This window comes from Gadus morhua, chromosome 7 (assembly GCF_902167405.1).
Source record: "Gadus morhua chromosome 7, gadMor3.0, whole genome shotgun sequence".
Classification (NCBI taxonomy): Eukaryota; Metazoa; Chordata; class Actinopteri; order Gadiformes; family Gadidae; genus Gadus; species Gadus morhua.
The window spans coordinates 5,454,729-5,468,485 of record NC_044054.1 but is presented as its reverse complement, the minus strand read 5'-3'; the positions used below and the strand labels follow the sequence as shown (position 1 = coordinate 5,468,485).

Sequence of the window (13,757 nt, the reverse complement as noted above, 5' to 3'; positions counted from 1 at the left end):
CTACATGCAGACATCTCTGAATGTATCTCAACATAAACATCTTTGTATCTAAACACAGACATTGATTTATGCATACACAGACATCTGTCGATGTATCTAAACACAGACATCTCTATATAGACAAAGATCTTTGTATGTATCTAAATACAGACATCTATGAATGTATCTAAAACACAGTAATCTGTCTATGTATCTAACCCAGACATCTGTGTATCAAAACAAAAACATATATTTATCTTAACACAGACATATGCATCAAACACATACATGTGTAGGTGTCATACACAGACATCTGTGGATGTATCTACACACACATACAGGTGTGTATGTATCTAAACACAGAGATCTATGTACAGTATCTAAACATCTGTGTATCCAAGCAAAGACATATATAAACAGTATGTATCTTAACACAGACATATATGTATCAAACACATACATCTATGTATCAAACACAGACATCTAGACAGAGAACTTTGGATGTGTTAAAACACAAACATCGATGTATCTAAACAAAAACATCTACTGGATGACTCCCAAAACATGTGTGTATCTCCGGCCAGGCATTCAGGGGGACGACAACCTGGGCTCCATGCTGGTTGGCACGGTGATGAGGAAGGTCAAGTCGCGCACCTGGAAGAAGCAGCGGTACTTCAAGCTGCAGGAGGACTGCATGACCATCTGGTACAAGTCCAAGAAGGCCGGCAAGCCGCACTCCACGTGTGAGTGGGGAACAGCATAACCATCTTCAGAAGGGAGCTAAAGACAAATGGGATTTGTTTGGGTATCAATCTCGGAAACCTATTTATATATCTATACCTCTATCTCAATATATATAATTCTTTATATTTATCATTATAATTGTTATTTATTTATTTTCAATCTTGGTAACTTATTATTATTTATATCTATATATATATGTATTTTTTTTAAATTACAAATATTCTTCTGCTTGGTAACTTATGGATGTTTCCTTTTTATAGAACTCAACTCAAAAGTGCTGCCGGATATATTTTTTTTAAATTTAATTTAACATTTATTTAACGTCTCATTGAGATAAAAATCTATTTTTCAAGAAAGCCCTGGCCAAGACGAAAGCGAACGTATGACGTACAATGTATTTTTATGAATGTGTATGAATGTGTTAATGTGTGTACCGTCTTCACCACTGTCTTCACCTGGAAGGGGAGGGAGGGGGAGGGGGAGAGAGAGAGAGAGAGAGAGAGAGAGAGAGAGAGAGAGAGAGAGAGACATGTTCTATGAACATCCTTACTGTACCGCCAGAGATATATTGTCATTTCGTCATTTCGCTTTCCTCTGATAAATGGACGTATTGTAAGTGGCTTGCACACTGATTGGTTACAAGCAACAGGTGTGCAGCATCCCCCGGCCCCAGAGTCCAATTAGGCTCAGACCAGGTGAGGCTGCTGGGACCAGACATCTCTTTCTCTGAGTGAACTGGAGATGTCTCAAGGACCAGTGACTAAATGACCAGTATCCTTTAGTCACTGGTACTGGTTTATAACCAGTATCGTTCACACACTGGGGTGGGAGGGGGGAGGACCAGTATCCTTCACACACTGAAAACCAGTACGATACTGGTTTACTAACCAGTATCCTTCACACACTGGGGGGGGGAGCAGGAGAGGCTGGATCAGTATCCTTCACACCATGAAAACCAGTAGGATACTGTGTGAATGGGTGTGTGAATGGGTGTGTGAATGTGTCTATCAATGGGTGAACGTGTTTATCAATGGGTGAATTAACGGGTGTATGAAAGGGTGAATATGTGTCTGAATGGGGATGACCGTTGACCCCCCCAGTTAAAAAAGTTAAAAGTAATTACTTAATAATTAATATTACTTAATAACCAAGTAATATTAATAATTATACTGCAGTGCTCTAACCGTTGCCCTCCCCCCCTGGTCAGTCTCGGTGGGAGACCTGGAGGGGGTCCGCGAAGGCCACCAGTCGGAGGTGCTGCTGAGCCTGGCCGACGAGTTCCCCCCCGACCGCTGCTTCACGCTGGTGTTCCGGGGTCGCCGCGGTAACCTGGACCTGGTGGCGGACTCGGCGGACGAGGCGCGGTCCTGGGTGCGTGGCACCAGGAAGCTCATGGAGAGCCTGGAGAGCATGGGGGAGCGGGAGAGGCTGGACCAGTATCCTTTACCAGTGAAAACCAGTAGGATGGGACTGTTAATGAACTGATGGTTTACTAATCAGTTCATTAATTTACCCAATATCACACATCCACCCATTAACGAATACATTCAACCATTCACACACCCATTCACCCACCCATTCACACATTCATTCACCCATTCACCCACCCAATCACACATTCATTCACCCACCCATTCACACATTCATTCACCCATTCACCCACCCATTCACACATTCATTCACCCATTCACCCACCCATTCACACATTCATTCACCCATTCACCCACCCATTCACACATTCATTCACCCATTCAAGCATCCACTCCCCCCGCTCTCCTTAACCGCGGCCCGCAGGTGGATCGGGGACTGGTTCAAGAAGGCAGACAAGAACAAGGATGGACGCATGAACTTCAAGGAGACCCAGGACCTGCTGAGGATGATGAACGTGGACATGAACGAGCAGCACTGCCACAGCCTGTTCACGGTGAGGCGGAGTCAGTCAGTGGGTCGGTGAATGGGTGAATGGGTGTACGAATGGGTGAATGTGTGTATGAATGGGTGTATGAATGGGTGAATGTGTGTATGAATGAGTAAACGAGTGTATGAATGGGTGAATGTGTGTGAATGCATGAACGAGCACCACAGCCACAGCCTTTTCACCGTGAGGAGGGAACACAGCCAGTGTGTGTGTGAATGGGTGAATGTGTGTGAATGGTAAACGAGCAGAACTGCCACAGCCTCTTCACGGTGGGGGACCACAGTCAGTGTGGGTGAATGGGTGAATGGGTGTATGAATGGGTTAATGTGTGTATGAATGGCTGAACGAGCAGCACAGCCACAGCCTCTTCACGGTAATGAGGAACCACAGTCAAAGTCAAAGTTAACTTTGTCGTCAAGTTCAAAAGGTGTGCTAGACATACTTTAGAAATTGTGTTTATCTCCAACCCCCCCCATTCGATCTACTGGATTGACGACAACAAGTTCAAGTTCTTAATTTAGTCAAATGCACAATTAACATGTTGGAACAGTTATTGCTGGCAATGAACTTAAAGTTTTCAAAGCTAAGCTGGTTTAAGTGTTAGCTACATGACCGTCTTCTCCCCCCTCTCGGCCCCCAGATGGCGGACCGGTCCCAGACGGGCACGCTCTTGGACGAGGAGTTTGTGCTCTTTTACAAGATGCTGACCAAGCGCGACGACGTGATGCGCGTCTTCCAGGATTTCTCGGGCGACGGCCAGAAGCTGTCGGCGGCGGACCTGGAGGACTTCCTGCGCGAGGAGCAGCTGGAGGCGGAGGATGCCGCGGGCCACGCCGCGCGGATCATAGAGACGTACGAGCCCTCGGACGCAGGTGAAGGAACATCGGGAATATCGTGCAAAACACGAAAAAGTTGTTTTTATTTTATAGATGTTATACTTTTTTCATGCTTAAAAAAATGTGAAAAAGAAATAAAAAAATCTATATGAAAAAAATAAAAGGTGGACAACTGCAGAGTTGAACTGAAATCGGGTTTAAGCAAGATTAAGCAAGATTATAGAAGATTTATCTTGAGCACAAATTTCTGAACATAACTCGGGTTGCTATATGTCTAGCTTCAAAAGACACAGGGGTAAAGATGTTACTATTGAAAACTGAAGAGCTAATCAAGAATGCTCCCTGTCCCTTATCTTAAATCATCAATCGAAAAGCACAAGCCAAATTACAAAATTGCGTCTCTCGGAATTTTTGAGAACCTTTTGTATCAATGGATACGAATGGATCCGCGTAGAGCGCGTACCAAAGGCTCAGTCCTTACCGCAGTGACCTGGGTTCGATTCCTGCCAGTGGTCATTTGCTGCATGTCTATCGCCCATATTTCTTGCCTATCTCACTCTATCATAAAGAAAAGAAATGCAAAAAAAATTTAAAAAAAAAAAAAATGGAAATCAACAACGAAAAATTCTGTATTTTCAAATCATCACCCAAAAAAATGCAAAAGCCCCTCTGGCCTTCCCTTACCTGCCGTCATTCAGACACCCAAGTCACAATGATCTAATCTCTCCACGTCTCTCAGCCAAGCAGCTCAACGCCGTGACCTTTGACGGCTTCCTGATGTACCTGGGCTCGGCGGAGGGCTCCATCCAGGACCCCCGGTGGTGCGGTCTCTTCCAGGACCTGGACCAGCCGCTCTGCCATTACTTCATCTCCTCCTCGCACAACACCTACCTGATGGAGGACCAGCTCCGGGGCCAGAGTAGCGTGGAGGGCTACATCAGGTGCCTCCATCAGACCAACACTCCCAACACTTTCACTTTCACTTTAACTTTTAGTATCACATTCAGTTTCAGTTTCACTGAGCACTTTCACTGACGCTTTCACTTTCACTTTCACAACACGGACACATGTGTTACCTTGGCTTCCTACCTGCTACGGAACATGAGTGAGGGAGTAAGGGGGTGTGGGAGTGAGGCAGGGAGGGTGGGAGGGAGGGAGGGAGTGATTGAGTTAGGGAATGAGTCAGTGAGGGAAAGAGGGATCGAGGAAATGGGTGTGGGAGTGAGTGAATGAGTGAGTGAGTGAGTGAGTGAGTGAGTGAGTGAGTGAGTGAAGGAAGGAAGGAAGGAAGGAAGGAAGGAAGGAAGGAAGGAAGGAAGGAAGGAAGGAAGGAAGGAAGGAAGGAAGGGAATGAGTGAGTGAGGGAGGGAGGGAGGGAGGGAGCGTAGCGTATCAATGGCCCTATGATGTAAGGGGTGGGTGGGCGGGGCTTAAGAACCATGTCCCCCCCAGGGCCCTGACGCGGGGCTGCCGCTGCGTGGAGGTGGACTGCTGGGACGGGCCAAACGGAGAGCCCATCGTGTACCATGGCCACACCTTCACCTCCAAGATCCTCTTCAGGGACGTGGTCCAGGCCGTGGACAAGTACGCCTTCAAGGTAGGCCCCGCCTTCCTCCTCCCACCGTCCGGTTTTAAGCAAAGTTGAACCCCAATCAATTCGACTTTCAGGGTCACTGTCAAGCCCCCGGCTGGACTCATTTCTACTACACCGGAGGGGTTGCAATTCATATTTTGCTTCAGGCAGAAAAAGGCAGGACACTAGAGAAGAGAAGGGGTTCCTTCCGTCCTTTGTGTATATGTGTGCAGTATTTACTGTACAGTACTGTACAACCTCCCCGTCGCACTCCTTCAGTGCCGGTCACGAATGACCATTGCCTCCCCGCTCTCATTGTGCTCAGCTAGCACGTAGCAACAAACCCCACATCGTGCTGCATGGTGTATTAATGAGGGCAAACAACGGCATCTATGCTATCGATAGCATCTCTGCTAGCCTAGGCTCGGCCCAGAGGCCATCCTGCCTGGAACCTGTCAATGGCTTATCAATAGACCCACGTTGTCAATTGTGTTTCAATGCCCCATGTTATCAATAGTGAATCGTTGGTCCCCATTAATTCATTATTGTATCAATGGCCCCATGTTGTCAATAGTGTATGAATAGCCTGCAGTGCCAGCCAGGAAAAAGGCACTCAGGGGCCCTTGCCACATCCAGGTTCCCACCAGGTAAATCCCAGGTCGCCAGGGGCCGGGATATTTTTCCGTCTTCAGACCAATATCCCGGCCCATGAAGAACTCGTGTTTACCTGCAACCCCAGCGCTTCGGCCCCGGCCTCGGCCCCTCAATTAAGGGTATTACCTTACCCCCCGCTGTGATAATGGGCGGGAGTGTTCAATTACCTCCCTCCCTCCCTCCCTCCTCCCCCGCTATCCTCCGTTCCACCATGCTCCAATGACAACATCCACCTTCCACCGCTAGCTCAGGAAGTAGAGCAGTTGACTGATAAACTGAAGGTTGCCTAGCTGTCGAGGTCGAGATGTCCCTGAGCGAGACGCCTAACCCTTGGCTGCTCCTGACCCAGCTGTCTGTCGCCCTGAGGGGTCGACTCCACTGTCTGTGTGTGGACTCGACCCCTAAGCGTCTGCTAAACGCCCGAAATGTAACACAGAGGTTTTTATGGCTTCCACGACCCCAATGCAAAACCCGTGGAGAAGTGGACGCATTATTTACCGTTTTACACACAGCGGCTGCATGAATGAATTGAAACGCAAACTGCAATCATCCCTGTGCAGGTCTGCTCGTGACTCGTCCTCCAGCATGCGTTGAAGGTGAATGAATGGTTGCAAGTCGCTTTGGATAAAAGCGTCTGCAAAAAATTATATATTAAAAGCATCCACCTCCTCCCCCCTACTCCCCAAGGCCTCGGACTACCCGGTGATCCTGTCCATAGAGAACCACTGCAGCGTGGAGCAGCAGAGGACCATGGCCCAGCACCTCAACCACATCCTGGGGGACGCCCTGCTGCGGAGCCCCCTGGAGGGAAAGGGCCTGACGGGGCTCCCCTCCCCCGAGGTGAGTGGCAGTGGCGGCATCAGGTGGCCCAGAAGGTAGAGCTTGCTCGGGTTGACTTGTAACAGGGAGGTTTGCTGGTTCGATCTGCGGACCCGAAAGATATCTTTGAATGGAAGTACTCGACTTTGCTATGTGACTGATTTATTAATAGGGTTACATTTTTTGACTTACTATACTGAATTTGAAGGGTGGGGGGTAACTCTAGTGGTAAGGGTACTTGACTCCCAGCTGAAAGATGGAAGGCTGCTAGTTCGATCCCCGGCTCCTCCTAGCTTAGTGTTGAGGTGTCCCTGAGCAAGGCACCTCCTCCTGACTGCTCCCTAAAGGTTGCTAGTTCGATCCAAGCAATATATCTCTGTCGATACAGTATGGATGCTCATAGAACCAAGTGCCAAGCACTCACAATCACTAGGTTAACCCATTCCCAGTATACAACAGAGATAGCTAGGATAAGATATTACACAACCAGGATTAATAAGTACGACATACAATGCGTACATTAAGTGCCAGGATGTACAAACATACAATAAGTAGAAGGGTGGGAGGGGGAGGCTATACAGAGTCTAGGTGAACTCTGAACAGGTGAGTCTTGAGTCTTTTGCGGAAGCTGGTGAGTAACTCAACGCAGCATCTGCGGCTAAACCACAACCCGGTCCACCCTAATCAGCAGGGAGCAGCTCTCTCTCGCTCTCTCTCTCCCTCCCTCTCTCTCCCTCTCTCTCTCCCTCCCTCCCTCTCTCCCTGTGTCGTGACCCAGAGAACAGACTCACTTTCTCCCTGTGGGACGGTTGCTGCTACGACACCGCCTCCCTCCAGCACACTAGCACCCTCCAGCACCCTAACACCCTCCAGCACCCTAACTCCCCCTCCCCCCTTGGTCATCTGATCGGCCCCGACATGCGGAGGCACGGCCGCGCTGAAATATTAATGGAGCCACTATCGCTTCACCGACGCAGACGCCAAGGAATATGAACAGCCCGATTACACCGCACTCACTTTATTATCTTGATTGGGTTCGTTAAGACCTATTAGGTTTAGATGACCGTTAGGATAACTTATGGGGGGCAGGGCTCTCTCAATCCCTCTCTCTCTCTCTGTGTCTGTCTCTCTCTCTGTCTCTGTCTCTGTCTCTCTCTCTCTCTCTCTCTCTCTCTCTCTCTCTCTCTCTCTCTCTCTCTCTATCTCTCTCTCTCCCCATCCTTCCCTCTCTCCCTCTCTGTCTGTCTGTCTGTCTGTCTGTCTGTCTGTCTGTCTGTCTGTCTGTCTGTCTGTCTGTCTGTCTGTCTGTCTGTCTGTCTGTCTGTCTGTCTGTCTGTCTGTCTGTCTGTCTGTCTGTCTGTCTGTCTGTCTGTCTGTCTGTCTGTCTGTCTGTCTGTCTGTCTGTCTGTCTGTCTGTCTGTCTGTCTGTCTGTCTGTCTCTCTCTCTCTCTCTCTCTCTCTCTCTCTCTCTCTCTCTCTCTCTCTCTCTCTCTCTCTCTCTCTCTCTCTCTCTCTCTCTCTCTCTCTCCATCCCTTGTTGAAGTCCATTTAACGTAATTATGCCAATGTAGGCCCTGTCAAATGTATTGTTAACAGTACTTGCTTACCGCAAAGGCTCAGAAAAACAGAGGTGTAGCTAGGCCGAACCCATTTAACCCGCAGTAACAAATGCCGAATTTAAAGTGTGTTGAATCATATCTGAGGGCCCCAACGTGTTGCTGATAGCTGCAAAGACTCACAAAGACCCTCTCTTGATTTGAACTTTATTTCAGTTCAGTTCAGATAAGTTCAGTGCTTTACAGCACTGGGGAAGATGCAAACACAACATATAAAAAGACATGAGACAAAACAACCCGACAAAATACAAACAATAAAATAAAAGACCACTGTACGTTAATATAAGTCTATTCCGTTCAAATTCTTCAAAAAATAATGCACTTTCGTTTTCAAGTGTTTTGCAAAAATATGGAAACATGGAATTACCTACAATTCGGAAACGGATCATCATTGACGTTTTTTTCCGTTTCTCTTTGACCAGGAGCTGAAGGGGAAGATTCTGCTGAAGGCCAAGAAGATCGGGGGCCTGGAGGAGAGGGTCGGAGGTCTCACTGAGGACCCCCTCACCGGCGAGGTCAGCGACGAGGACGAGGCAGCCGAGATCGACAACGAGCACTCCCACCGCGAGACGTTCCGCCGAAAGACCAAGGTAGTCTATCTCGATCCGTGCCGATACTGGTATTGAAACGTAAACGTCAAGGGAGGTTAGCACGTGCTCGACAAGCATCAAAACATATATCATATACAATTGCATGGCCGATGTTCATATGCAGGTCAATGTCTTTTGGTTTTGAATTATCTATCACGCTCCTGTTGATCGATTTCCTGCTGGATTTGCATCAGCTCCATCACAGGAAGTGCATTAGAGATACATTTGGTTGTTTTCGTTCTCTCTCTCTCTCTCTCTCTCTCTCTCTCTCTCTCTCTCTCTCTCTCTCTCTCTCTCTCTCTCTCTCTCTCTCTCTCTCTCTCTCTCTCTCTCTCTCTCTCTCTCTCTCTCTCTCTCTCTCTCTCTCTCTCTCCACCTTTAAAATGTTGATGTGCTGTCGCTTCTCAGCACATAATTGAAATGAATGCACTCCTTTTTGAGTCATCTTATTTAACATATTTTTTGGTTCCTGGCTCTGAAAGTTGAGGTGGTTTGAGAACAGCATCAGTTTGTACGCAGCTGTGTGGTTCAGAGTTAAACCAATGGCCAGAATTGAAATGCGTAATTAAAAGTCTCCAGCGAGAACGGACGCCAGTGACCTCGTTTATCGGCAGTTGCCTCCGATTCACAAGTCTGACGACGCGGGCGGTGTGTTGGTTTGGCTTCAATTCAACCTAGCGCCAAAGAGGGAAGGAACAGGAGAGGGTTAATGTGGCGTCTTCTCTCACTGATATCGCTGCACTTTCCACGCCTTTCTAAGCCCGAGTCATTTCAATCGTGGTTGAAGTCATTTATTTATGTATTTTTTAAATATTTAACAGTAACAGTCTGCATCGTAAATGTGCGATTTTATTTGGAGAACAATTTTTAACAACAATAAAAAATTGCTATAGGCCTAGCTATTCTGTCACTGATATCGCTGCACTCTCTAAAGAATTGTATCTTGTGCCAGGTTATTTCAATCGTGGTTGGTTCAGCTTGAGTTGTTTCTGAAAATCAAAAATCTAATAAATCAAATTGTGCTCCATTTGCTCACAGATATCGCTGCACTTTCTACAGCATTTTCTCTTATGATTATTAATTTCTTCCGCTAATCTTTTTTTATCAACAGATTGCATCGAAAAGTGAGTTTTTATTTAGCTAATAAAAACAACATTTCTAGAGCTGTCAGTTAAACGCGTTATTAACGGCGTTAACGCAAACCAATTTTAACGACGTTAATTTGGCATATCTTTGTATGTTCATCGTTTAATTGCATTATAGGCTTTTTTTTTGTACCGTCCTGTTTGGATCAGTATATGCCAATGTTGTTATCAATAAAAAAACATTTGCACAAGGCAAGCCGATGCACTTCTCCATGTTGATAATAGCATTAAAATGAGAAAAATTAATGGGACAAAGAATTCAAGGGATATTAAGCATAGAAAAAAATGTACGATCAATCGCGATTAATCGTGAGTTTACTATGGCATTAATGCGATTAATCGTGATTAAATATTTTAATCGCTTGACAGCCCTAAAAATTTCTAAAAATAAATAAATTTCGAATGAAATATTTTTCCTTTGGATCCTAGCCTTCCTGTATGCTCCCATGTCACGCAGGTTACGCGGAGCGGTCTACCGTTGAACAAAAGCCCTCCATAGTGGTCCTCCTGGCCGTGCCCTATGCATTGTGTTCGTTCTGCTCCCTCTGCCCTTTTGTCTTGTCTTGAATGGAAAATTCCACTACTTCTCTACAGACGTAATCTTGCGTTGCCTCCGGGGCGCTCGAACAGGCGTAGTGATCTGGTGATGTGTAGCTCATCTGTCAAACCCATTCTGACTCACTGAAAGGTTTGCTTTTTTTTCACTGCTTGGATTTTCTATAGATGCATTACATTTCGAAAGTCTGGCTTTATCGGACTCTCGCCCTGCTTTCAACTGTTCTTTCCATTCAGTCCGTTCTGTCTGACTTTATCGGACTCTGGCCTGTCTTTATCGGAACCTCCTCTGTCTTTATCAGACTCTCCTCTGTCTTTATAGGACTCTCCTCTGTCTTTATTGGACTCTGACCCTGCTCTCATCTGTTCTTTCCGTTCAGTCCGTTCCGTCCGTCTTTATCGGCCTCTCGCCTCTCGTCTGTTCAACCAGGTCCTCAGTACCTCTCCAGTTCTCCATGAGGTTTCCACAGGGTCCTTGGGCCGTAAGGGGATCAGCTCATCCAACACCCGGTGCCTGGTCTGGGTCGCAGCCTCCGAACCCATGTATATTACATAAGGGGTGACTGAGGTTCAAGGACACTCTTTAGGGGCTAAGTAGGAGGTCGGTTTAGCACAGGAGGTAGAGCGGTTTGGCTTGTAACCTGAAGGTTGCTAGTTGGATCCCCGGTTCCTCCTAGCTGAGTGTCCCTGAGCGAGACGCTTCACCCATGGCTGCTCCCTGAAACCTGGCTGGCGCCCTGAGGCGTAGACGTTGCCGTCGGTGTGTGAACGTGTGTATGAATGGGTGAATGTTTGGCAATATTGTAAAGCGCTTTGAGTGGCCACTGGTTAGAAAAGCGCGGTATAAATGCAATAGGGAAGAAACACAGAGAATCCAAGCATGTCTTGCGTCGGAAAGAATAAGGTGCAGAGTGCAGACGATGGCGGTAACATCCACCTGAAATGAAACACTCTTCCCTCTGAGGGCATTAATTAACCCACGGTCTCAGCCCTCTCACTAAACCCTATAGCACCTCTAATTGCCAGGGGCCTGGCACCTAGCTGGAGGGAGGTGGCCCAGAGTTTAGTGTATGTATTACCACAAACGAGACGAGACTCTTTCTCTCTCTCTCTCTCTCTCTCTCTCTCTCTCTCTCTCTCTCTCTCTCTCTCTCTCTCTCTCTCTCTCTCTGTATGTTCTGTATGTCTCTCTCTCTCTCTCTCTCTCTCTCTCTGTCTCTCTTTATGAGCTCACTGCTGAACATATTCCGCCGGTGCAACGCATAAAGGAGTCCCCTCACCGCCTCGTGTCGTTAGCTTGTGTTTCAGCACAAGGGGGTCGGATGGACAGACGCACGGAATGTCTCTGGACAGACGTGAGATTGCCGTGTCAACGAATCTGTCAGCAGCCGTGTGCGGCCATGTTTATTCATGAGCATCCGAGACGCTGGAAACACCAAACTGGGAGCACTGACCAGTGGGTCATCGACCAGTGGGTCACCCCGCTGACCAGTGGGTCACTCCGCTGACCAGTGGGTCACCCCGCTGACCAGTGGGTCATGGGGGGTGGGACCAGCGACGGGATCAGAAGGGGAGGAAGGAAAAGTTTAGGGTCGGTTGGCAGTTTGCAGTTGGCGGGTTTATAGGGACATCCAAGATGGCCGACAACTGGTTACGACTTGGACGATATTACATTACATTTACATTCAGGGCGTTTATCAGACGCTTTTATCCTAAGAGACTTACAATGTTTGTCAGAAGAAAGAGAAACAACAATATAATGCTGTCGGTACAGTAAGGATGTTCATAGACCAAAGTGCCAAGCACTAGCTATCACTAGGTTAAACCATTCCCTGCATACAACACAGATAGCTAGGATACGATGCTACAAGACAGGGCTCTCAAGTCTCATGCATTCGGCGTGAGACACACACAATTCAACCCATGCACACGCTGACACGCCACACTTCGTATGTCTCACAAAGAGAAATTACAAGAATAGCGCCCACCAATTTGGGCTGCTGTTTAACAGTGGAACAGGTAGGAATCAAAAGGGTTTCCCGTACGTAGGGTATCCAGACGTCCACTTTTGCCCGGACATGCCCTCTTTTTGAGACACAATTTCAAAATCGTCCGGGATTTTATTAAAGCCTCATACATGTTCACATTGAATTTGAGTTGCGTTTCTCTGGGTCGTTCACAAACTAGTTAGGCTGTCCTGTTCGCTTTGCATTGGTGGAAGTGAGTAGGGGGAGTGGTTAATTAGAGCCTTCAGATTGGACGGTTCGACTTACTTAGTTACCGTCATGTTTTGTATTTATTTTTTTACCATTATTGTTTTATAGGGACAAACATTAACAAATTTCTCCTACAGGGGATTGATAAAGTTCTATCTATTGAACAGAAGGAAACACTTGATCATACTTTGCACACTTTACCACAGCATTGGCCTACTGAATGCCACAGATATATTTTAAGCATTGGACTGAATTCCACATAAATATATAATATGTTTTTGCACGTTTGCAACGTTTAAAATTTCAGGGAAAAGTATATGCCATTACTGGTGTTGCTTAAGCCAATAGACTTTTGAGTCAGTGTTGTTTCTGAATATTAGTATTAATGGCCAATAATGCTTACTATCATACATTAGTCACCATGTCTGTGGACACATTTGTATGCATTCCCCCCCCCCGCCGACAAAATCTCACTCTGAACTCAGTTCAAAACTTGAGAGCCCTGACAAGACTAAGTACTATAACTGAGTACAACATGCAATAAGAATGATAGAAATGTCGTTTCAGTTTGTATTCCGTCGTCATACACAAGGCAGACTCAAAGCGCTTCACATACAATAAAATGAAATAGACAAGAAAATAGACAAGTTAAAGAAAACAAAGCATTATTACAGTTACCATTATCTCTTTACAGATTAGGCTACTCTTGTTTCAACAACACTTCATTAACTCATCATCCAGTTCAGCACAAGGCTAACTCTCTCTCTCTCTCTCTCTCTCTCTCTCTCTCTCTCTCTCTCTCTCTCTCTCTCTCTCTCTCTCTCTCTCTCTCTCTCTTTTTACTCCACTCCACAAACACACTGTAACTTATAGCACTATGGCCGCTCTTTGGCAGCCGGGTGTCCTGGTGTAGCTTACACCAGCACCCGGGGGGGTGGGGGGGTTGTCTTTGGCTCGAGTCTGGCGGTGCACCCTGGTGATCACCCATGCAGAGGTGACTCCGCCGTCAACGCAGGAGTTCCCCGATGCCAGGCGTGTCACATCTCGCCCCCTGCGCTGATCGTCCGGGCTCACCTTAATTGTCCTCAGCTGTCCCTCGTTAACATTCCCCT

General features: G+C 46.9%; 1 protein-coding gene across 1 annotated transcript in view; it reads left to right on the top strand.

Moving 5' to 3' along the window:
- Nucleotides 1–13,757, top strand: part of LOC115547957 (1-phosphatidylinositol 4,5-bisphosphate phosphodiesterase delta-4) — a 33,736-nt gene that overhangs the window by 5,413 nt on the left and 14,566 nt on the right. The window contains exons 3-10 of the mRNA XM_030362482.1: nucleotides 564–722; nucleotides 1,931–2,159; nucleotides 2,518–2,647; nucleotides 3,282–3,513; nucleotides 4,217–4,418; nucleotides 4,930–5,074; nucleotides 6,392–6,544; nucleotides 8,562–8,729. Of these exons, the coding sequence (XP_030218342.1) occupies nucleotides 564–722; nucleotides 1,931–2,159; nucleotides 2,518–2,647; nucleotides 3,282–3,513; nucleotides 4,217–4,418; nucleotides 4,930–5,074; nucleotides 6,392–6,544; nucleotides 8,562–8,729 (1,418 nt within the window). The remainder of the gene's footprint in view (nucleotides 1–563; nucleotides 723–1,930; nucleotides 2,160–2,517; nucleotides 2,648–3,281; nucleotides 3,514–4,216; nucleotides 4,419–4,929; nucleotides 5,075–6,391; nucleotides 6,545–8,561; nucleotides 8,730–13,757) is intronic.